This window comes from Mesoplodon mirus, assembly GCF_964341445.2.
Source record: "Mesoplodon mirus genome assembly, chromosome: 15".
NCBI lineage: Eukaryota > Metazoa > Chordata > Mammalia > Artiodactyla > Ziphiidae > Mesoplodon > Mesoplodon mirus.
This window is the reverse complement of record NC_138991.1, coordinates 18,642,385-18,667,712: the sequence shown is the minus strand read 5'-3', so window position 1 is coordinate 18,667,712 and position 25,328 is coordinate 18,642,385. Positions and strand designations below refer to the sequence as shown.

The following is a 25,328-nucleotide window of genomic DNA, read 5'->3' as shown; positions in this document are numbered from 1 at the left end:
GTATAAATGAATAGAGCATAAAGTTTTCCAGAGGGTGTGACACAACTGTTCCATGTTTCCCGGTGCCAATTTTCCCGAGTGTAATTCAGTCAGAGCTGGTCTCTGAGGCTGAGGGGGTCCCAGACTAAGTATCACAAAGGTTGGAGTGTCCTGGCCTCAGGCTGGTGGGGTTGGGGGGTTGTCTATCCCAGCTCTGTTCTCTGTGGTTTATGAGATACCTTTGCAGCCTCTCCGTTGGCTTTCATGAGGGAGACTGGACGCCAGCATCCCTCTACCCAGCAACCAAGATGCTCTGAGGACAAATGAGGTCACTTATGGTAAACACGCACGAAACATTAAAACACTAGCCCAACGTACATGACTAATTGTACTCTCCCACCCTCATACGAGGAGGTAGAATCTACTGGGGCAGGCTTGGAGGTCAAGAGTGAAACCAAGACTCTTTACTACTTCTACCCAGAAGGAGGGCTCCCCAAGTCTAAAGATCTACAAAGCAAACTGTAGCAGAGGTCCGTAAGGCCTTCTGGAACCACGGCCCACCCATGCTCCAGGCTGTTCATCCACTACCTGGTGGTACCAGCAAGGGACCCAGCAAGGGTGAGGCTGATGGGGCTCCTGCTCAGCCCCACCGAGACTTTGGCACTTTCCTGCCAGCCTCATTGGTAACCTCTGACACAGCTACCCAAAGCTAAGGATCACGAAGTTCTTAACAAGCTGTAAGAACTTCAGCTACTGAGGCATTTCTGTGTTTTGGGGCCTGTTCCAACCCACAGAGGTTCCCTCCTGAAGCCCCAGGTGTGTGACCTGAGGTGGGGCCTATGAAATGGGGCTTAAGAGAGTGGAGGCATCAGCTGCGAGCATTCAGACCTCAAGTCTGGGGAGCAGGTGCGGTGCTGCACCCCCTTCTATGGCATCTGTTTTAACTGGGTGTTCTGGTAGCTCAAGAGATAAATCAAGCCAACCCTCATGAATGATATTTAACAAGCCCCCAACAGGGCGTCCGGCATAAACTGGGCACCTAGGAAGGACAGTGGATTCCTGTGTGCATATGATGCATTCATAAAAGTGCCCAGGAAGCAAGAGACATCCAAGTGCCACTGAAGTCCTCAAATACAAATTTGACTTTTAAACTTTTTCTTTTTTTAAATCCAGGATCAAGACCACAGACAATTTATTATGTAAGACATGGGGTGAAGAATGATCAAGGAAAGTTATGGCTGTGAGTGACATGGAATTAGATGAAAAGGCTCAAGTTTGCTGAAGAGAGCTTAAATTTGGCTTTTGCTCTTGGAAACGTCAAAATAATCATGAGAAGCACTTATGCCTTACAGAGCAAATAATCCACAGAGTGTCATTTTCATTTTGCAAACAGGGACACAATAGCAGTCAAAGAGAAGCCTCAACACCCAGAGAGTTAACATACAGGTTCGATAAGATATAACACGGGATTCAGCATGCTGGTGGGGTTTAAACTCAAATCCATATTGAACCCTGTGACCTACTGTAGGTTCTAAGTGGAACCTGGGGAAAGCAGCTTTTCCATACAAAACAACGACAACAAAGAAAACCCAGGCTCTGCTGGATGTCTATAATACTCATTTGCAGTAAGGCTTTCAAGATACATGAATTTTTATAGCATTTGTATTTTAAGGATTTAGGGCAAATACAGTTTTTTTTCTACTTGATAAAAAGAAAATTAGTACTTAAAAGGTTCAAAAAATATATCAATTGAGTGATTTTTTTTACATAAATAAATTATATTGATTTTTAGGATTTAACAGCTGAAAAAACCTTTTCTGCTTCCACTGGAGGCAAAACTGAATAAAATGTTAGTTAAATAGAGAGAGCAGCATTTCTAAGAAATCTGTTGTCAGCATTAGAGATCACCTATGCTACAAAGATGTCATTAAATAGAGTTTGTTCAATTACTGGATTCTTTCTTCTTATATGATCAGTTTATAGAACTTCTGATTTATAACTCTAATTCATAAAACTGGGACTCCAATTTTTGAAAATACAGCTGATTGATTTTTTTGTCCGGCCCCGATTTAACAGACTTCTTTGAGATGCTCATTTTGACATTTACATAATTTATAACCCCAAATGTATAAAAGACAATGACAAAAGCATCATAAATAAATAATGCAAACTGAAATAGTTATGTCAAATTTTTGGACCTCCTGATAAATTATAGCAAAACTGTAACAGAAAAAGTAAAAAATACAGTAAAGTGTGACAACAAAAGGTGAAGCTGGTACTAGTAACACTTCCAACGTTTCTGACGGTCCTGCACAGCCCTGTGCCCCGGGGACTGAACCACGAGCTTCTTTCAAGTCTCAGAGTGTGAACTGTGGGTGAAGAGTGACACCATCAGAAGGGAGGGACCACGTGGCAGGAAGAAGGAAAGCAGGTGAGGGTTGCTGGGGCCGGCGGGTTCTTCCCGGCCTGGGCAGCTGAGGAAGAAGGGGGAATAATGTTAATTTGCAACATGGTCTCCGCTAAATTGATGCTTTGGGATCTGGGTCCGACTGTAAAATATAAACCGAGTAGAGAAGAATCTGGAGAGAAGAAAAAAAACTTTTCACAGTCGCATTCCAAGAGGTGGTACAAACCTCAAACCCTGGCGAGTCTAAGAGTGTTGAGGGACTGTTTGCTTTGCAGGCTCCAGAAAGAGCCTGATTCTTGGCAAAGGGGAGCGTGATGTTAGGAGCCAGGAGGCCTGGCAGTGGCCAGAGCAGTCCCTAAGAGGCCTCGGCGGGGGCATAGCTAGTCGTGTGCAGTCCTCCACCCCAATCGTCGCCGGCAACGGCTCAAGGTGTGTACAGGTCTCTTGTACTGAGAACCCCCTGTTAACTTGGGAGAGGGGGGATGCGTGTGTATCAAGTAATGCCCCATCGGTATTTCTTCTTGCTGCAGGTGCCTGAAAACCCACAAAGGTGTTACTACCAGTAAGGTTTCTGTTTTAGAAAGAAATGAACATACGTGGTTTCAACCATTAATTATATACTTCTGCCTATCCTACTCGTTTAGTAATCATGATAAAACTGGGAAACATTTTAACTAAAAAATATGCACCAGCACTTCTTTCTCTGTGCTTTTCGGTTCCCCAACACATTCTTCCCATTCAGCACAGCTCATGGCAAAAAGAGCTGCTCTCTGCCTCTCCTTCGGCCCTTCTTCACTGGTAAATCCCTAGACGGTTTTCCTTTGCCATTTTTCCTCCTCAAGTAAGTGGGAAACTTGGAAGAGAAGGGGGCAGGGCGTGTCCCCACGTCTGCACTAACTACGATTGCTGGAATGAACGACTGGGTAACGGAGTGAGGATTCTGCGCCTCCTACACTAGGTCAACGACACTTAGCTGATGACGTGGCAAGACCCTGTGACTATTAACATCTGTTACCATAGTTCTCAGACAGGAAATCAGGTAGGTAATAGTACTTATGGAAACACAGGTTCTTATGACAGTGAAGTGAGGGAAGTAACAAACCTTGATGGGATAAGAAACTTACAAGTCATAAGAATTTCTTCAATGAAAAAGTTCTAATTGGTGACACTGTTAGAGTCTTGGGGGCCCCCTTCGCCAGCCTGTGCTGCGTGTCCTCTCTCTGGAGGCGCGGGGGCCCTGGATTCGGGGCAGCTCTGGGCACCGCCCGGCTCCCTCTCCAACCCGGGTGCAGGCTCTGGGCTGGGGTCCGGGTTGTCCCCTTTTGTTTTCTTCCTCATCCTCTTCTGGCTCTCCAGACCTACTATTTCCGAGTGTCTGGCCTGCTGCATGGCCGGCAGAGCCATGCCCATGCCGTGGGAGACAAACATGGATGGGTAAATGAGTCCAGGGGACACTCCTGGGATGAGAAACGGGTTAAAAGCCACAGGACTACTCGTAGTTATTGCGGGTTCGGCCTGATCGGAAAATGGACTAGGACCGGGCTTGTCTTCAGCTGACGTGTCCGTTTTGACATCGCGGCCGCTAGGCTGGTCTTCTGCAGTCTTTTCAGCCGCCGACGTGCCACTCTTCGTTGTGCTTGACAAAGGCGCTGGCACAGCCGAGGCGCAGGTGGTGGCCATGGGGGCGTTGAGGAGCCCCCCGACCCCAAACATCTGGGGTACGGCGGCCATCCCCGGCAGCACCATGGGCAGCATGCTCAACGTGCTCTTGACCTCTTCACCCGTGGGCATCGCTGCAAAGCTGGCCGGGAACCCCACCAGCCCCGTGAGGGGGATGCTGGGCATGTTTCTCATGTTCTGAAGTCCGACCAGGTCCATCCCGGCGATCAGGCCGTTCATGAACAGAGGCCCCATCCCGGAGGGGGAGTCCGCCACGAGGGCGGGAGCCTTCAGGAGCTCGCTCCGGGGCCGCCTGCCCCTCCGGCGGGGGCCTGAGTCTCGGAGAACAGGCTCAGGAAGGGTGTGATTGAACTTGTTTTCTGGGAGAAACCCCTGAAAAAGGACGAAGAGACACAAGATGCTGAAGGTTACTGGATGGTGGGTGAGAAGCTGGGGGCTCCTCACCGGCCTTTCCTGTCCACCTGCCCACCCCGAGCTGCACAGCTCTGTGCCCCAAGGGCCTCTCCCTCGAGGCTGAGAGCCTGAAACCACCGAGCCACTTCCACTGTGCTCACGGCAGAGGGGCGCCCGCCCTGCGGAGCGGCTGCCGGAGCACTGGGAGCTGGAACCAGCCGAGACCTCAAGTCTTAGTCGAGACTTTTTTTAATCGAGGGATAACTGACATAATATTACAGTAGTTTCACGTGTAAAATGCAAAAACAACAAAAAAGGACTTCATGAGTTTCCGTGTCATCCTTGCACAGGGCTGTGCCAGTCTTCTCTGATTTGAGCGCGTGTGCTGCCGAGTCTGGCAGTCGAGACCTGCGGCTGCGACCCCTCGGCTAGACCCCACATTCGCCTCCCTCCTGACACAGGACGGTTTTTAACTGAAGCCACAAAGCAGGGCAGGAGGATGGGGCTTGGGAGCAGGAAGATCTCAGTCCTGACCTAAGCCCCCAGCTGTGGGGGCAGAGAGGACAATGGTACCTAAATTAGATCCTCAGAAGATGCCACAGGTCTCTGCTTAAGAGGCAGTCACAGCAGCAGGTGAGTGGGCGACACGGGTCAAGCTCTCAGCGGGCTGCGTGCACGTGTGCACATCTGCCCTGACATGAGGAGCGGCTCAGATGCGCTGCTCCTCTCGGTAGTGAGGGTCTCAGCAGTGAGGGAACCTGGCCATCGGAGGTGCTAACGAAGGGGGTGGTGATAATGGAAGAGCGGCAGGGCTCTCTGCTCTTTTTAGCAGTAACACGAAATAAGCATCTGCCCTGTGTCAGGCACTGGCCGACGGGCTCCGTGTGTAGGATCTCAATTCGTCATCACGCCCACCCTACGAGTCACTACTACTGTTACAGCCATTTTACAGGGAGTTCAGAGATTCATACACACGTGAAAAATGTGCACTTGAACGTTCCCAAGTCCCCAGGAATAATACTATTTTTGTGGTCTTATATTTGTCCTTCGAAGAGTTTCCCAAAGAATATTAAAGAAAAACCAGGTCATCATGGGCAAAAACCTTTACGATGGTGAACTTTGTTTGAGGAGAAAAGTCTTCTCAAAAGGCCTTGGTTTAGAAAAGCAGAAGAGGGAATTCCCTGGCAATCCAGTGGTTGGGACTCTGCACTTTCACTGCCGAGGGCCTGGGCTTGATCCCTGGTTGGGAAGGAATGAAGATCCCACAAGCGGCGCAGTGTGGCCAAAAAAAAAAAGAAAAGCAGAAAGGGAGAAACCTCTGGAACCATCGTGTTTAGTCACCTTTCTTTCTCACAAATCGAGAAGGGCAGGATTTGCCCCCAGGGCACAAGTGGTGGGTGACAGAGGCAGCAAGAGCCCAGGCCCTGTGGCCCCAGCCCACCTGATTCTCACACGTGACCAGCCACCGTGCTTTGAAAGCTCGTTTGTCCTCAGCTGCTGCTTGGGTCTGGGGATGATACCTGGGGAGCAATTCCTGCCTGGTTCCTGTCTCTAAAGAGAGACCGGTTGGATGTGATGGATGGAGCCAGGCTAAAAGTATCATTTCTCACTGGTCTATCTTGAGCCCATCAGGGCAGATTGCCTCATTCTGGAGAGACCACAGCCTCAGGCCCCTGCTGGGAAGCCCACCTCAGCCCAGGGCCTGGCCATGGTAACCACCACTCGACTAACAGGCTTTCCAAGAACTGTTCCCTGTAGCCCAGCCACAGCCGAGAGCCAGGGGAAGGTCCCAGCTGTGTCTTTTCCCTTTATACTCCCAAATGCTCATCCTCACCCTCCTCATTACTCTCCAGTGGGAGGGCCTGTTTAATCTTAGAAGTCTTTCTGTTGGGAAGAAAAGGAACCTCGAACTTGATGAATAACGCTTCCATCTTCTTTTCAAACAATCTGCTATATATAAAGCAGACGTTCTTTAACATGCTTTATTTTGAGCTCATCAGGGCATCTGGAGCTGGAGAGCTCACTTCGGGCAAACTGCATCCTGCAGGACCTTTGTTTGGCCCCTGTGGCCTTGCTCACCAAGTTCAAGTCGCACTCCTCAGGTACCAGGATGCCCCACCCTTGTTGGGAACGACTGATATAGACAACGCTGGGCCCTTTCAGAGCCGGGAACTTGCCCAGAAGGCCCAGGCTGGCTGCCTGCCCCCCTTCAGAGCGGGGGAGCAGCAGCAGAAAGGCCCGGGTGAGGAGAACAGTGCTTCACCCCCAGCACAGTGAGGTGAGGGGGCAGAGGAAGTCGGCCCCACCTCTTCCTGCGGGTGCGACCATCACCCTAGCCAGCCCGTGGCTACCCGCCCAGGGCCGATACCCCTCCCAGCAGCTTGGCGACCACACACCGCGGGCAAGGCGGGCTTTGGCAGCTCTCCTTCCTGGTAATTAATTACACCCTGGGAACAGACCTGCTTCCTCTTCCTGGGGAGGCTGGGGGGAGGGCAAGGAAAGGCAGATAAGAAGGGCAGATGCTCAGCAACGCTGCAGGCGTGGATGACCGCACGGGCACCCCAACCCTAGAACATCTTTCTTCACCAATACACGGCAGCATTTATTCCAAAGCCTGTGTGTTCCAGCTCTAAAACTTAACTCCTGGGCGGAGGCAGAGAAGGAGGTGGTGACCAAAACCTACTTACTCCTCCCAGGAAGGTGACTAGGCTCGGCCAGCAAACATTCCCTGAGTGCAAAGAGGCCTAACAACCAAACGCAGTATGAGGACCCTGGTTTAAAAGTCCTAAAAACAAAACAAAGCAAAACAGAAAGTAGCCCTGAAAGACATTTCTGGGACAAGTGGGGTAATTGGAATATGGGCTAGCTACAACATATTACTAATAATGACGTGTGTGATGGTGGTAATAGTGATGGGGGAAAACATTCTCAGGAGACACATGCTGAAGTATTTAGGGGTGACATGGCATCTCTGCAATTTACTGTCAAATGGCTCAGCAAGAAACACAAAAACACCCCCCACTACACACAAGTATGTAAAACAAACATCACTTCACATATAAAATAAGAGGCATGTGCGTGTGCGTACACACATTTCATGATGAGCGACCACTATGTACTGGGCGGGCATCCTTCTTTTTTTTTTTGGCTGTGTCGGATCTTTAGTTGCAGCACGTGGGATCTTCATTGCGGTGCTCGGGTTTCTCTCTAGTTGCAGCGCTCGGGCTTCTCTCTAGTTGTGGCGTGTGGGTTTTCTCTCTCTAATTGTGGCGCATGGGCTCCAGGGCACATGGGTTCTATAGTTTGAGGCACGTGGGCTCTCTAGTTGAGGCGGGTGGCCTCAGTAGTTGTAGCGCATGGGCTTAGTTGCCCTGTGGCATGTGGGATCTTAGTACCCCGACCAGGAATCGAACCCGGTCCCCTGCATTGCAGGACAGATTCTTTACCACTGGGCCATCGAGGAAGTCCCCCAGGGGGCATTCTTAAAGCTGAGTCCCGTGGCCTGACCCCAGTCTGTGTGATGCTGTCTGTGGGGCTTGGCTGCACACACGGCAGAAGAGGCTAAAGGCAGGAAGAAGCTCCTTGCGGGATCTGAATGTGTTTCTAGAAGAAATGGTAAGGTGTCTAGGGGACGGACACAGAATGCAGCACACCCTAGAGGCTCCGGTCCCAGGAGGGGCCTCGGGAAGGCCAAGCAGTCCCGAGGACCAGGCAGACGCGTGCTTTCTGTTCAGGCCTTACTGCAGGCAAAGGACCCCCAGGCAGGGCCTGAGTTCATTTAACAAAGGAGGGTAAACTCACCTCTGGTAAGAGGCTGGCTCGTAAGGACAGCTCAGAAATGAGTTTTCTGGCAGGGGGTCAGCGTTTGCAGGGGGGTGATGAACGTTAATTTCCAGAGAACATGAGGGAAATTGTTAGACGTGTAGAAAGAAATGAGAAAGTCAAGGGGGAAACCACGTCCTTAAACCAAGAGATCAGAGGCTCCACCAAGTAAGGACTGGGGTTGTCTCCTGACAAAAGGAGAGCGAGGGGAGGGTGCAAGCGGGGCCGAGAGAGACAGAGGGATGAGAACCGATGCGGAATCAGTCTGTACAGCACGAGCGGGTCTAAGGTGTGGGCTTCCGAGGATAAAGCAAGAGACAGGGGCAAAGGGCAGCTTTTCTAACGCGACAAACCTTCTAACAAGCAGTGGGCCCCAGCCATCCTCCCCGGTGGCCACCGCAGCGCATGGGGATGGGCGAGGGCGGTGTTTGTCGGGCTGCTGGAGGAGTGACCCTCCAGGTGACCAAATCAGAAACAAGCTCCTTGGGAACATTAACGAGCAGGAAATGACTAGGCTGGGTGGTCTCTTGGAATTAATAAAAAGAAAGGGCATCCAGGAAATCCCCCTAAGAAGGGAATGCATACCCAGGAAAGCCGTAGCTGGCAGAGCGCTAAGGAAGGCGTTCAGGAGAGCCTGCGAGTTCAGAGGACGACCCAGGGAGGGCAGAGCCCCACGAGGATACTCAGAAGAGCCCTATTTGGGCAGAGCGCGCTTTGAGGAGGTTAAAAGCACATTTGTGTATCATTTGCCCAAGCTCAACACATTTTCAGGTTGAAATGTTACCGCCCCCTAGAGGTTACGAGTTTTCTATTCCAAATTTGTACTCATCTGTAAACTATAATTAACTCAGATTCGTTCCACTACAAGTATCTGCAGATGTCTTTGAAGTCGCTTCCAGGCTCATGATTCTATAATAGGAAGAGGGCAATGCTTGGAGTCAGCTGTTTTTCATTGCCAGCGAGGAGGGAATAGGAGGAAATGTCTTAAATGGTAGCCAGAAAAACTTTGATTGGAAAATGAAAATTTCCAGTAATGAAGTTCGTTAAACACTGGAAACAGACTCCTGATAAGGGTTAAAAGGTATTTTTCCCTGAACTGTCTAAAATGGGGGGTGGGGGGAGAGCACGGGGTGGGGGGAGCGGGTTGGGAATCAGGCTTTGGGAATGGTTTAAGTACAGACTTAACCCAAAAGTTTCAGAGGTAAAGGTTGAAAACAAACGACCACGGAGGCCATGCTGCTGGTGAAAACACCCCAACACCACTTATCACTGCTTATCAACCTCCTGTGCAGCTCCTGGTCCCCCTGGTAAGGTTGCCTGGTTACCGCCTTCCCTGCTGGAGCTTTCTCTATGAGTCTGTAAGACCCGGCTCCACCGCGATGTCCGTATTCCTTACCCTCAGGCCTGGCTCCTTGGGGACAGCAGGAACCCTCTCTTCCCCACTCAGGGAGTTGACGTCTAATTTTCCAGTATCCTTACAGCGTGGCCTCCTCTGCTTGGGTTTGTCTGAAAAATTCTAGGAGGTAAATGGAAACCAACATTACAAAACATTCTGCCACAGATTCTTCTGATGAGGGTGGTGCCTCTCAGCTGGTTTTGCTCTTTTCTCGCTCATGGCCCTCTGCACAGGACCCGTCAGGTTAGGCTGAAGGGAACAGCCCCTTGGCCCTCAGCCAGGCTCTGTCCTTGAAGCCACAGTGTTCCTGCAGCAAGCCGGAAGACAAGTCTCCTGTGGGGGCCTCCCGGCCCTCCAGACCAGAGCCCCTGGCTGACCCACCAGTTTCCCAGGGCACCGCTTAATCCCTCCGCTTTCCCCCTGATCACTGTCTCGGATTCTCTCTTCACTGCTCCCTACTTGGCGGGCTCCATCGGTCTCTGGAGGGTGTGCATCTGTGAATGCATCCTTCTCCTTTCCTTGGGAGCTTTCTCCTGCCACGTCTTACTAATGAGATGTACCCAGGACAAAGGTGGTGGTGGGGTTGACAAGCAAATGAGAAACAAAAAACCAAGAGAAGATTTCGGTGCTCAGGAGCCCTCTCCTCCAGATTCTTAGTCTGAGGGACTGAGGGCAGAGGCCGTAAGGGGAACTGAGGACAAGTTCCTGAGCAGTAACTGAAACTAATCCATCACCTCAGAGTGGCGAGGCAGTAACTTGAAAAGAACACACAGGAACATTTCCGCAAAGTGGCGGCGCTTATGCAACCTAAAGAATTCTCTGTGAGCTCATGAATGGGATCATTTGAGGGAAGGGAGGGCTGAGCTTGGGCAAGTTCTGTCCTCGTAAGATTTCCACGTCTACTTTCCGGCATGGCATTCTGATCTGGGCTGTAATTTCTGTTACTGGAAAACGTAACCAGAATTTAAACTGTTTTTCTCCACTTTACAATGATGTCCTCAGTGGACACCGACTTCTCTCAGGCTTCCTGGTCCACCTGGCCCCCCCCCAGCATCTTCATGTCAGAGACGGCACCGACACACACTCACCGCGCCAAAGCCAGGGACCTCGAGGGGGCAGTCAGCCTGCTGCCGCAGCCAGTCCAGCAGGCTCTTGCTGGGAATGGCTTTCTCGGCCTGGCTGCCGGCTCCCGCGGCCGGCTCCGGGGTCGAAGTGGCAGGCACTGGCCCTTCAGGAGGGTGTGAGGTGCTCAGGGGGGCCTGTCCTGGGTCTTCGTGGACCTCCTGGACGAAGGGAAGACAAGTACGTGCAGTTGGTCACGACAGAATGAAAACTAGTTTCTCGAAGGAAAACACATATGGTGCTGTTTGCATCTTCCCGCCAGAACATGACTCTGCCTGTGCCTGACTACGAAGCCCCCCCAGAAGCTCCTGACGTGTCGGGCGTTCCCTCCACCCGACGGCTCCTCTCCCCTCTCGTCTCCGTGGTAGACTTCCGTACCGTCCTGTCTGCTCAGGTTCCCTCTTGCCGCCTCTGTCACCATCACTGACAGTCCCGGCGACAATGGCCACCCCGCTCCTCTCCCCCGTAGCACTCATCACAGGTTTTCCCACAACAGAAAGTACCATACTGCAGCTGCCTTACCTAGTTCTCTCTCAGCACTGCCAAAGCCTGGCTTACTCACCTCTGTATTCCCAGTGCCTATATGGGGTCTGCTGATCAAGTACAATGTCAGTGCTAAATAAATATCTGCATAATAAATTTTTCAAAGTACTCTGAGGCCGAGGGAAAAAGTTTCACTTCTTCCATTGGAATTCTACAATCATTATAGGAAAACTGGCTTTGCACCTCTAAAAAATGAGACAACCTTCTTATAGACTTGGAGGACTGGACAGGGCAAGAACCTGCCATTTCAGCTTCCCAAATTATATAGAAAGTCTAAGAGGGAAACATATACCAAGCGATAGAGCGGAGCTCTCTGGCTCTAGAGAACCAAGTCCTTGGTTTGGCTCCCTGATCTGCCATTTACCACCTGGATAATCTTGGGCAAATTATTTAATGCTTGTAAGCCTCAGTTTGCTCATCTCCAAAATGGGAATAGTAACAACACCTTCACAGGGTTTTTGTGAAAATCACACAGGACAATCATGTAAAACCCTGAATGCAGTGCCTGGCAAAGGCACTCAATACTGTTCATTATTACTCCTTTTCAAGTAAGAAAACATGAAATGTGATTCCTGTCTCGGAGCTCAAAATTCAATAAATGGGAAAAAATCAAAATACAAACAGAGAAGTCAGTGGTCTTTGACACATTAAACAAAGTCTGAGGGGACTTCTCTGGACCAGGTGTGCAGTTTCTGCCCTTTTCTGTTGTTTACAAGGATCTCTGAGCTGAGAACACCTTAGTGTGACCTCAGGAAGCCAGACAGCGACCCTCTGTGGTAGAAGCTGCAGCCCCCTCTTTACAGAGGAGCAAAGGGGGGCGGCTCAAGGTGGCCAGCAGGTCAAGCAGCAGAGCCAGGATTAATGTTCAGGACGTCCTGACCCCCAAATCCCAGCTCTTGGAAAGCGCACTGACCTGGAACAACGCTGTTGCAAACACAGCCCTGCTTTTGCTTTACTCTTTGGATCACCAGTGGCTCCGAGACACTGGAGGCTGGGCTGTTACTGTGTGAAATGGTGAGACCTCCTGGTTCGTTTTTCCAGGTTGCATGCAGGTTAAGGGCCCTCGATGGACTAACACCTATTTCTAAAAGAGACTGAGAGCAACTGATGACGAGAAGGTAAGCAGGACAATTGAAATAGGGACAAAAGATCCATAATCAGAAAGTGTTGTGTCTGAGGAAGAAGGGTTTGTTGCTCAGTGTACAGAGGTCAATGTTTGTACTTAGTGGCTCATATACCCACCAAGATCCCCGCCTGGAGTGTCGGCTCCTTCAGAAAGATGAGGTCCACGCCTCCGTCTACATGCTTCCGCCTCCCTCTCCGCCTCCTGGTGGCAGCGTCATCTCTCCTGAGGCTTCCGTTGACGATCTGTCCAGTCACTGGATGGATCAGGCCGGCTTGCAGAATCCCAGACAAGTCCATGCCAAGGGCTCCTTGAAGTGAACCGACAGCCCCAATCTTAGGGGTGCTGGCGCTCACTGGGAAAGGGGATGTGGCCCCCGGGGACCCCTCCGATGGGCAGGAGAGGTCTATCGCTGACTCTCCGTGCCAGCCGTTGAGGACGATGGGGGGGTGCCTGTGGGTGGCGGGGAACTGCTCCAGGCCCCGGGTCTTTGCGTCCCTCTCCACCTCGAACTCATAGGGACGCCTGTGCTTCTGTTCATCCTTTGTGAATACTGAAGCCAAGAAGCTCTCCTGCGAACACACACATGTGGCAAGAGAGGTTTGAATGCCACCTCTGTGGCTGAATGCCAGCTCTTTCTAGGCCCCATTTCCTTGGGGCTAGTAATCACCTTCTCAGAACTTCTTCTAACTCAAACCTTCTCAAACTTTACTACTAAATCACCTGGACAGCTTGTTAGAATGCAGATTCAACTTCAGCGGGCCTGAGATTCTCTGTATTTCTAACAAGTTTCCAGATGCTGTGAAAGCTGCTAGTCCATGAACTATACACCTGGAATTGCAAGATCATAGTTTAGGGAATCTCAAGCTCAGCTGTACCTCAGAATCAACTGGGAAGTTAAAAAAAAAAAAAAAAAAAAAAAAGCCAATATCGAGTCTACACCTTGGACCAATTCAGTCAGAATCTGGAGCTTCTCAAGGTCCCCAGCGGAGTCCAGTGTGCAGCTGAGAGTGCGAGCTAGTGTGCTAATAACCACGCCTCCTTAAACTTGACCTTTGAGTTTATAAACCACAAATAAAACTCATGCCTGCTTTGACTCCCCTCATTTCTATCTGCTGCCACCGTTCTCAGTCCTCAAGTGTTGAACATCCCGATCCGTTCACGCCTCCCCTTCCTCATATAGTCATCAGTCATCACGACATGCCAGCCAACTCCCTCCCCGACCTTTCTTTGGAGCCACTCTGCCACTAAGCTGGTCTAGAACTTATCTCTTCCTCAGATGCCCACCTGCCTCCCAGCCCTGGAGGCACAGCCCCTCCCTGACCCCCATCTCCCATGAACCTGCACACCACTCCCGTTGAGCTGCAAACACACTTTCATCACGACTTCCCCGCTCCAAAACTGCAGCCTCTGCTGCCTACAGGATAAAATCCAGATTCCTCAAAGAACACTAATGGCTTGACCCCAAAAAAAGAAAGAAAAAAATTCCTCTCCACTCAGTATTTGTTGAATGAATGACTCAATTAAGAAGTGCAAAGCGTCCTCCTCCTTTGTTTCAAGGTCAAGAATATTCTTACAGCCTCACCTTCTGCATCTGGGCCACCAACGCTGCACCACTGCTGAAGACGTGTTCTGATGCCTCTGGCTCTGAAAGGCTGCTGCGGGGACCAGCGCCGCTGGTTAACACGGGGGTGGGCAGCGCGGCTGAGGGCTCATACTGCTGGTTGGAGGGCCACTTCCCCTTTAACACCACATGGCAGATGTTATCCAGGCGGTTGATTATCACGCGATCCTATAAAAAAGAACAAAAGCTCTGAGGAATGAGTACCAAGTTACCCAAATTCACAAAATCCCTTGAAATCAAGTGGCAAGTTTTTTAACCAGAAGGAATTGATTAGAAAAGGGCGCACACAAATGGACTCACTTTACAAGTCTTAAAAGAAATGGTATCGTCTGGACAATGAAGATTAAAAGCCACAGCACTGTAAATACGAAGATACGCTGACACTTCTGTCTTATGGTCTAATTAGGAGCATATATCTTTAATGTAACATAACTAGTACCTTTTAAAGATACTAAACATTTGTCTGAGTCTGCTTCTCAGAAATATTCTAAAAGGTTTAAAGGAAAGGAGTCAAAGCTGAGGATGCTCTGGGTGGAGTATGCAAGCTCTGGGAGGTACCTTTGGCCACTCGGAGAAGGAATAGAGGGTTTTCTCCTGGAGCAGCTGTGCAATGGTGGGAGCCCGAGCCTCCTGAAGGTTGTCCCCGAGGTCCCCTGCGATGCCCGAGGTCGAGTTCTTGCTCTCCTCCTCAGAGTATTTCCCTGGATAATCTAGGAAGGAAGGTTAAAGGTTAAAAAAATGAATTAGGCGCTCGGGAGATACTAGTGATCTGAAAGATGAGGACGTCTGATCTTGTTTTTTAATGAGCCCAGCGTGTGCTCATTTATTTTAAATTGAATTATTAATTACCATGCTTTCTATTTCCAGAAGCACTCTATCGGTTAAGCCATAAAGGCACACCCTGCTCTAGGGCTACCCATGCAAGTCATCCAGTTAAGAGTCTGCATCCACAACCAAACAACAACGACGACGATGAAGCACCGCAAAGAGGCTTTCCCGTTTGGTGCAGTGGATGAGAGGCAAGTGAACATTATGCTCTGATACAGAAGTGGGGAGAGTGTAGGAAATGTAACACAGCAAGAGGCTGGTATTAATGACGAAGGAAGAAAAGTCCTGAAACTTACAACGAAGGTAAAATAGACCTGATTTATATAAAAAATGATGCAAAGAAACCTAGAACGTTTAAAGTACGTCACTGATGGAAAGAAATGGAAATGCCACTCATTCTTTCAGTCTTCAGTGGTGAATGTTTACTATCACTTGTGAAACGGATCTTCAAAGGTCCACTGAACGGAGATGACAGGGAATGAACTGTGTGTAGCATAATGTCCAGGAAAAGTTGTGAACCTCCTTCATGGTGAAAGGACACGGAACGTCTATCCTCTGAAACGTGGTGGTCTCACTTTTGACTATGCAACAAGTCTCCCAGGGGGTCGCAGGGACCCGCCCCCCCAACCCCTCACCAGGAGCAGGGCCTTGCTAGGCCAGGGGATTCAAGGATAAACAAGACAGATGTGGCCCTGGCTTTCTAGGCTCTTACAGCTCCATGAGCGAAAGACAGTTGGGAAAATGCACTAATTATAAACGAATAGTTACAATTATAAACCAGGGTGAGGGCCATAAAGGGAAAGAAACAAGGTGTCATGATAGGGAATAAGAGGGAAAAACCGACCGGTAGAAGGGAAGGCTGGTAGAGAGGACCTCTCAAAGGAGAGACCACCCACGAAGATGAGGAGGCAGGGGGCAGATCATCCGGAACATGCTGGGCTCTGCAGGCCAGGACAGAAAATTTGAGTTTTATTCTAGATCCAATGGGGAGCACCGCTGAAAGGCTTTAAGCAGAAAAGCTGAACTTAAATTTTAAGAAAAAAGCGGAATGCTGCGTGAGGGAAAACCCTGGAGAAGGAGCCAGGAGCCCGGGCACTGGCCCTGACAGCTGTGCCAGTTACTGCTCCTTCAGCGGCCGAGCTCCATCCTCAGAAATAGGGCAACCCCCTCTGCCTCGCCTCCCCCACATCTCATGTGTGGAGGAGACCACTGGGGTCTGTCAAAGCGTCTTTAAAAGCACTGGTGCTAGGGACAACCCCCAGCCGAGTGTGTGCGATGCTCACCAAAGCCTGTATCAAGTTCACTGCTGTCTCCCAGCCCAGCCCAGCCGGATGCCACGGCCACCAGAGGAAGTCCAGGCCAGCACAGCTCTCCTCTAGCCCATCCTCACTGGACTGTCTACATTGCCCAGGACTGAGTACTCGCTGATTTCCCCCACAACAGAGTTCCAAGAGCAATGTATACATGTAATTCCACACGTGGCAGGGACCCTTCGTGGCCTGGGGCAAGGTCTGGGTTGGCTCCTCCTGGGTCAGCTGGGGCCACAGGCCGATGAAGCTCCTTTCAGTTCAGTTTCTATGTCCTCAGCTTGGCTGGTGTGTACATTTTAATTTGGGTTCAAAACCTTTCCCAAGTTATCACGAGGCTAAAACCAAAGGTGGGAGTTCAGAAATACAAAGGAAGTGGGACAACCCAGGGCAGGGTTTCCCTCTTTAGATGAAGTCACTGCCTGGGGGGAGGGGCCGGCCTGACTGAATCCCTGAGCATCACTCGGCCCCTGGCACCAGGCCAGGCACCTACAGGGTATTTTTTGTTTTTCTGACAAGGATAAACAGAACTATCTTTTGTTCACCCTAATATGTCCTCTTGGGTCTGAGGACATAAAGACAACAGTGAAAAAGTTAAGACCCATTTGTTGTTGCTCAGGATCTCTAATCACTGTATTCATATCCCTGCAAAGCATATACAAATCTCAGGGTCACCTAGATTAACATTTTAAAATCCCTTCCTTACCTACGATTTCCCTATTTAAAAAGATCAAATCTATCTGCATTTTTTATTGAGTGGCATGTAATTTGGTTATTCTTATTTCTGTTGAGTTACTTAAAGGAATCTCAACCCAGTGCACCGACATTACAACACAGGGTTTTGACAAACACGTGAATAAACGGCACAGTCTTTGCTCACCTTAATAAAGATCACGTTTATTTGTATTTTTGTGGCGTTCCTGAAACATTACCTGCACCTCCGTTAAACTGCAGGTTCTTGGCGTTCCCTGGCTGTTCTACTTTCACCAGCACTTTACCTGGTGGAAGAACGAATTCCTTCCCCTCAACACTGTATCTGGCATCTATCATATAACAGCACACAGCCCCTGCCCAAATCACGCAGCTGACACAGCCAAGGTGCTACGATCGTCTACAATCATCCTCAGTTTTCTGGAATGATCAGAGTTAAGCTGCTCTGCCTCATTTCAGACCAAGGCCTGTGACCTTCGCTTTTAAACAACACGGTGAGTGTAAGCAGGTCCCTTGCAGAATCTGTAAAACCCTTAACACCCCCCCCCCACCCCCGCCAACACACTCGCCCTCCCTGTCTTGCGAGAACTGGCTGATCCAAAATACAAGATCCCACACACTGTACCTTGACTCTGGCAGTTCCCGTCTCTATCATAATCGTCTTTACTCTCAAAATCCACGTCTTCCGCCTTGAGTTCACTGCCTTCGAGATATGTAGGGAAACCTTGTTTCCCTTCTGCACTTTCTTTCCAGGGTTCTTTCAAAAGTTCATGCTTCACCTGAAACAGCTCTGGCGGAAGAGCGGTGAGCTCGCCCCCCATTGTGACATTATTGGCTTTGCTTTTGTACGGGTCTGGGTTGTAACCCTGGGGTTTCTCCACTTCAAACTGGTCATTCTCGAGGCCGTGCGTCCACCTCTCCATGTGTTTGCAGTGACACTGACAGGCTGCGGGAAGAAAAGCGCCCTGCGGTCCAGGATGCTGGCTTCTGGCCGCCAGGCTTCCTTTCTTGGCTTCGTCCACAAGAAAGCCACTGCAGCACTTCTCCCCTGCCATACGAGCAGTGGGCTCGGTAAGAGGCGACAACTCCGGCCTTTCCCGCGTGCCTGCAGCCAGGTCTAGGTTTTCCTCCTCATTTTCCTCCTCTTCCTCCTCCTCATCACTGTGGTTCCGACCCAAAATCAATTTACTTTCTAAACTTTTGCATTCTAATAAATCAATTAACTGCTGATCTGATGACAGGTTTCTTTTGGAGTCACAGACACTCAGATTGCACATGTCAACAAACCCGCTCTCATTTCCTTGGTCCAAGGAAGAGGAGGCTGTGCATTTGGTTTCCAGCTGCCCAAGGCTTTCAGGTCTCTGCCCTGCCTCGCTGCAGCAGAGTTCCTCTTCCTGTGAAAGAGACACCAGCAAATGTTTTCCATTTTTAATGTTCATTTGAGCTACTCCTGCTTCTAATGTATCCATAAAAGAGGGGCCTGAGGCTATTTCTGCCTCGTGGCCACCAGGCTGGAAGTTTCCATCTCTGCTGGTTGCGAGAGCCACGGCGTCTTGTCTGGATTCGGTATTGGTACCTGGGCTCTCCTGAAAAGAGAGTGGCTCCTGGCTTAGTGCTTTCTTACCATACATCATGCTCTCCAAGGACTCGGGCAGCAGACTCTCATCACGGGTGATGGAAATGACATCCTGAACTTTAGATATAAAGTTTTCACAAGTCATGTCAGATAAGCTGCCCCGAGGTGGACCAAGATGATCATCCCTACCTTCTATTTTCACTAGATTCTCGGGTTCATTTTCAAGGGACTCGGAAGTCCTGCTCATTTGAGTATACGCAAGAGATTCATACAGTTTGGAGTTGGTCTGGTAAAGGCAACAGAGACTCCCTGGAGCCCGGGGGTCGGTTCTTTTGTGTTGGGCATAGTTTCTGTAGGCGTCCAGGAAGGACAGCTGGGGGTCGGTCATGACGTAGTAGTCGGTGCGGTTCAGCCCGTGCTTGGCGGTGCCGATCAGCAGGTCCCGATCGTGCTTTCCACACTCCCACCAGACGGGGAGGGAGAGGCTGGGCCTGCAGAGCTGAAGGCGCTCGTGCAGCTGAGGACACTGCAGCACTTGCTCCCGGACCTTCCGCAACAGTTCGATGCGGTACAGGGTCCTCGCGGCCCGCTCTTCAGTGATGGGCTCAACACAGATGCTGGGATCGGGGGGGCCTGCAAAGGTGAACACAGAGCCTGTCACTTAAGGTGGCCCTTGGACAATTCCTGCCCACCTGAGCGCCTGCATCTTTGATCTTATAGTTTGACTCCCTGGGTCCTCAGCAAGGCAGGGCCTTAGTGGCCCCACTAAACTGAAAAGCTGCAAGAGAAGGGAAGGTTTTTACGAAACACGGACAGACCAGTGAAGGTGAAATAAGAGCCTGAAAACTCCAGTTCGGGAAATATTAGTTCCCGGTCAATAAGCATGGACTAGGTACCTTCTAACTAGGTACTTTATGGCTGTTATTTAGTTCTCGTAAGAACTCTATGCTATACCATCATTATCCTCGTGTAAGGATGAGGAAGGAGGCTCAGATAAGCGAACTTGCTCAAGGTGGCAGAACCAGGACTCCAGTCCAGGTCTTGTCAGCATGACTCCAAGGTCCAGATCTTTCCGATCTATGCAGCTCCCTGGCTTTAATGAAAACAGCCTAACTGTGCCACAGGCGGGCAGAAGGCGGGGTGTCTGTACATGCTGCCGCCAGCCCAGAACCCACACTGAATAGGCTCAACATTTGTTTCAGTTTTCCCAGAATACAGTTATACGGTCCAGAGCGAGTTAATCTACGAGTACGAGACTGAAGAGGGACAAGGAGGAAGCTGCTGCAAATTCCAACCAGGAAGAAATTTCTTAGAAGAGGTCTCTAGTGGAGCCCAGGGAGCTTAAATGACAGCCACTAGTTTTCCATAGCTACAAGTCAACACATGAGAAAACATTTAAGATTTAATCTAAGGAGAGTGCAAAGCTCATAGTAGGATAATTCTCTATGAGACTTAAAAAAAAAAAAAAAAAAGCATACTTTGGAAAAGGTAATTAATAGTAGTTTCTTAATATTTCTGTCACATTTTAATCTGAATTTCAATTTTCATTGGAATCACATCATTTTGGGAGAGAGATTTTATTTTATGAGGGTGGACCCAATTAGAAGTCCGTGGATTTGTGAAAACCCACGGGTCTTTACCTGAATTCTTCACGTCGGCTCCGCGTCTATAGTTATACCTAACTCTGTACCTTGAAAATAAGCACGTTCTCTCCTTGTCCCACCTGGGATATAGTGACAGAGACTGTCCTCACCACCATCCTTCCAGGCTGGCAGACGACAGACGTGGCGGCACATGGCCACGAAGCTATAGAAATAGTGTTCCAGGCTCTCGTCCGACTTCTTGTCCAAACGGGAAATGATGCGAAACTGCGTCCAGTCAAAGGTTTTCTTTTCTTGATCATAAACGACACCAAAGGAAGACACTGTTCTGTAGAACTCTGCTTGCTCTCTCCTAGTCCACCTAGAGAGGGAATCAAAGAAGGAGAGTGAGCTGTTTTCTTTTTTTTTCAGTTAAAAAAAGCCAACAACTACTTACTGAGCACCTACTTGGGAGAGCCCAGGAAGTCAAGAGAGCAGGCAGAGCGGGTCTATTTTACTGTTTATTTTTATTCAGGTTGACTTGGGTGGAGGGGCTTATAACAAGGCAGCCCCTCAGCCTCTACCACCACCTTCAAATCATATGTGCGTACTTGAGATCTTAATTCGCCAATTTTATTTTATCTTATTATCATTATTATTTTTGGCTGTACTGCACAGCATTCTTTGGCCATCCTGAGCAGCGGGATCTTAGTTCCCCGACCAGGGATTGAACCTGCGACCCCTGCAGTGGAAGCGTGGAGTCCTAGCCACTGGACCACCAGGGAAGTCCCCTTGATTCATTAATTTTACAAATTACCTAATTCATTTCCTCTTGTGGGAGATAAAGATTTTAATTTAAAAGTACTCTATATGCTTAAACGTTCTGCCATACGACAACAGAGAATCACAGAATCCTGGAGGGACCTTTCAAGCCCTTAAATTCACTTCCTTCATTTTACAGAGGGAGACACTGGTCCAGAGCAGGGAGGAGACTCCCTCAGCCACCCACCTCCCTGACTCCCATCTCACACTGGCTTCCTTCCTGGTCTCAGGTAGGCAGGCTGCCCACAACAATCATCTTTCCTAGGACACGAAGGTTCTCTAGATTTTATATCCTGCAGGATTAAGATAATGACTTATGGAAAATGGATTATTATATACCACTGTAGTCTTCACCAGGGGCTCTTGGGCACGGTACTCGCCACCCCCAGAGGCAGTGAGCTAGGAGAGGGGTGAGAGGGTAAGTGGAAGAGTGAGAAGTAGGGAAGGAGGGGCTCTGGTTCTCTCTTTGGAGCTAGATGGGAGAAATCTACTCCCCCAATTACCAAATTTCATAAAGTCACGAGTATACAGAAGTATCAATAATTGAATTCACTATGTGGTATTCTTTTAATTCACTGGATGTTACACCAAAAGGATGGAGAGATATAAAGACTCAAAGAACAGCAGCTTTGTTGATTTGCTCTCCTGGCATCATTCTTAGCCTGTGCTGGCCTTAGGCAGCCATTTTTACCTTAATTCTCAGATGGGCAAGTAACTCCTTCCTTCTGGGCTGGCATTTTATGGTACTTATTGTTCTCAAAGGCTTGATAAGGACTGTTGGCTACAATAAGACAACTTCAATGCACACTATTCACTTTGCTGCTGAAAGAATATGATCTGATACATGCTAGTGTGGTGTTTAAATCACATCCCCAGAGACTGGGGTCCAACTTAGGGAAGAGGGTAAGGTTGGAAAATCACACAAGTCTGGGAACTGTGAACAGAGGGTGTCCTAGATATCACCAGACTCCCCAGTCAGCACGAAAACACCACTGCAGTCGGAGGCTGGATTTAATTCACTCTAGAGACAACCTGACTCTATATGAGAACACTGGACACACCTGGCCCCCAGCTGTTGGGTTCCCTTTGTCACCTTTACCCAGTGCGCAGCTCAGCACACCCTTTTGGCCACTGGCTTTTACCTCTTTTGGGCTTCCTTGTTGATGAGATCCATCTCTGAGGACCTCCGGAACATCTCTTCCTGGACCCAGTATCCCTGGTTTCCTGGTCCCAGGATTTCAGGTCGGCAGAGCTCCTTGCGGTTACAGCGCTGGTAAATGGTGACCAGGCGTCGGAGACGAGCTGTGAGTGCAGACGAAACTGGCCAGGGTGATTTGTCTGGGTCGGAGCCATCCTGGGCTTCAAACATCAGTGAGGATATTAGTATTTACAAACAGAACTAAACAAAGGCAACTGGGTTTTTTGGTGGTTGTGCTTCCCCTTCGTTTAAAGAAAACTAAAGCTGACTCAGTAACTTAATGGAAGTAGCTGCTGTTCAACAATCAGCTCGGGAGCTAGGCACAGCTGGAAGGGCTGCAATTGCACTTTAGAAGCAGCTTTAGGTATGGTGGGTTCTGCTCTCTCTCCGGTACAAATGTGCCCGTCTGTGGGGGCAGAACTGACTCAAGGGCCTTGCTCTAAGGCATCGGCTTAAGTGGATGCTCTGTGGCCATCTCCATTTAGAACTAGGGGCTTTTGTGTAGCTGGGCCTTCCAAACATCAAAGCCTCCGTTAAGTTTGAATTCAGAAAAACAAACAAACAAAAGAACAAACCAAATACCCCTAACTTTTCTCAAAAGAAAAAAAAAATCACTGAAACCACGATTCCTTTTTATCTTTCAGACTCCATCCTGACTTCATTTCACTGTTGAATTCAGTGCCAGGTGGAGAAAGCTGGCCAGAGCCACATTAACGCTCCCTGTGTGACTCCCGCAGAGTTTGATGAAGGTCAACTTAATTGGCTTTTAAAAAGAGCCTCCTTAAAAAGCAGCATTTTTTTCTTTTTTATTACACATGAACTCCAGGATAACTACAAACAGGGACCTTACTTTTCTTTGCCTTCAGAAGGACACAGTCTCACCTGCCCGGCTGTCATCCTTCTTTTCACCAAAAATGCCATCACCTCCATCACTGGAACTTTCCTAGGGATAAATGAAGTCATGCTGTCAGCAAAAATGCAGCTCTGAAGAGGCCAACTCAGAAACCCAGTCCCTAAACAGAAGGAGTAAAGAGGCACAAGAGACATCCCCTGCCCAAGAGCATCTCAAAGATCAAGGTGGTCCCTGATGAATAAAGCTTACTTATGCACAGAGTCTTAAAAGAGCCAGAAAGCAGTTTATTTAAAATAAGCACTTTTCCCCCCTGGAATTGTGTGGAATGAGTCTGCCCGTAGAGAATGAGCTTTAAGAATGATGAACTGGCATGCTCCCCTGGCAACTACATTTTACATGCACTCCTTTAGTTGAGAATTAAATATTTGCTCTACTATCATCACTTGCAGCCTAATACTGTCATTTCACAAAGCATGTGCCTGCATTTTTGGATTTCTGCTGTGAAAAACTGTCATGCTCATGTTCATTATGCTTCATTTACTTCACAGCAATAGACGCTATTTTCCTAAAACATGACTGCTCCAGACAGGAGACCTGATGGCACAAACCTCCAGGAATTTAAAATTAAAATCATGATCTGAAGCTCAGAATCTGAAATAATATCACAGGCACAGAGCTTATCCAAGTTGGAGTATATGTCAACCTGGCTCTAATGGATTCCTTTACGAAGCCTTTCTTGGTCTCAGGAATGGAACTTCAGAGGCTCCTTATACACAAAGCATGTGGGAGTCTAGGTGTGGACGAAGAGACAGTGCGAGTCTTCAACTTACTCCATTTTTAACACAAAAACTTACTTTTTTTTTTTTTTTTACTTAAGTAAAGTTGACTTGCAACATCATATTAGTTTCAGGTGTAAAACAGTGATTCGGTATCTTTATACATTAAGAAATGATCACCACCATGGGCGTACTTTCTATCTGTCACCACACAAAGTTATTCTAATATTACTGACTACATTCCCGATGCAGTACATCACATCCCTGTGATTAATTTATTTTATAACTGGAAGTCTGTACTTCTTAATCCCCTTCACGTATTTCACCCATTTTCCCACCTATCTTATTGTTTTTCTTTTTTCTTTTTTAAAAACTTTACTTTTTATTTATTTTTTTACAAACTTATTTATTTTATTTATTTATTTTTGGCTGCTTTGGTTCTTTGTTGCTGTGCATGGCTTTCTCTAGTTGCGGTGAGCAGGGGCTACTTTTCGTTGCGGTGAGCGCAATTCTCATTGCGGTGGCTTCTCTTGTTGCGGAGCACGGGTTCTAGGCACGCGGGCTTCAGGAGTTGCAGCACATAGGCTCAGTAGTGGTGGCGCACGGGCTTAGTTGCTCCATGGCACGTGGGACCTTCCCGGACCAGGGCTTGAACCTGTGTCCCCTGCATTGGCAGGCAGGCTCTCAACCACTGCGCCACCAGGGAAGCCCCGGCAGGCAGATTCTTAACCACTGCGCCACCAGGGAAGCCCTCTTATTGTTTTTCTGACTTGCATCTTTTGACCTGAATGATAGGTGAGAATAACCCCAGGATTCATGACTTCGGCCATGGTGGAGCACAGGGTCAGATTCTGTCAGAATAAGGGTCAGCAATCTGCAGCCTGTAGATTGTTTTTGTGTGGCCCTTAAGCTAAGGAATGGTTTTTAAAGGGAAGAAGAAGAGGAGGAGGAGGAAGGAAGGGAGGGGCAGGAGGGGGTGAAAGAGAAGGAGGCGAAGAAGATGTGACTCTACTGGCCCCCAGGCCTAAGATATTTACTGTCTGGTCCTTTACAGAAAACTGGGGCACAGCCCAGGAGAGCAGCACCTCGGTTCAGGAGGGATGGACAGACACCTATGACTGGCAATAGTGAAAATTCAAACCACTCTCTTAGGCCCCTAATACCGGGGAAGGACCTGAGAAAGGCAGAGGGGCAGGGGTTCATTTTCTGAATGCATTTCTTTCTTACGAGAATAGTGGTCATAGCTGACGTTACCAAGAACTACGTGTTACTGTGCAAAACCCTTTACACGGCTTATCTCCTTTGGTCATCAGCACTGCTTTCCCAGGTAGAAAGTATTACTATCCTTATTTTACAGAGGCAGAAAACAAGCCCTAGAAAGTTCTGTAACTTGCCAAGGTCACATGGCTACCAAGGGGCAGCGCTGGGTTTCGAACACAGTAGTCTGATGAGAACCTATACTGTAACCACTGAGCTGCCCAAAACAGAACAAAAAGAGAGTCCCGGCTGAAAATCTGATTTAGAGAGTGCAACATATTTAGAATTGAAGAACACTAGTTTAATCTCTCTTCTTTGCCCATGTAATATC

The 25,328-nt window shown here is 48.9% G+C and overlaps 1 protein-coding gene across 3 annotated transcripts in view; it reads right to left on the bottom strand.

Moving 5' to 3' along the window:
* Positions 1-1,131: 1,131 nt before the first annotated feature.
* Positions 1,132-25,328, bottom strand: part of CHD6 (chromodomain helicase DNA binding protein 6) — a 219,925-nt gene continuing 195,728 nt past the window's right edge. For 2 of the 3 annotated variants that reach the window (XM_082645551.1, XM_082645552.1), the window contains 10 exons: positions 22,994-23,054; positions 22,056-22,272; positions 20,235-20,473; positions 17,561-19,144; positions 14,648-14,799; positions 14,051-14,257; positions 12,585-13,037; positions 10,766-10,960; positions 9,678-9,797; positions 1,132-4,438 (listed from right to left, as the gene is read on the bottom strand). In XM_082645551.1, coding sequence (XP_082501677.1) covers positions 3,542-4,438; positions 9,678-9,797; positions 10,766-10,960; positions 12,585-13,037; positions 14,051-14,257; positions 14,648-14,799; positions 17,561-19,144; positions 20,235-20,473; positions 22,056-22,272; positions 22,994-23,054 — 4,125 coding nt within the window. In that variant the 3' untranslated portion in view covers positions 1,132-3,541. The remainder of the gene's footprint in view (positions 4,439-9,677; positions 9,798-10,765; positions 10,961-12,584; positions 13,038-14,050; positions 14,258-14,647; positions 14,800-17,560; positions 19,145-20,234; positions 20,474-22,055; positions 22,273-22,993; positions 23,055-25,328) is intronic. The other variant, XM_082645553.1, reaches the window with a different exon arrangement.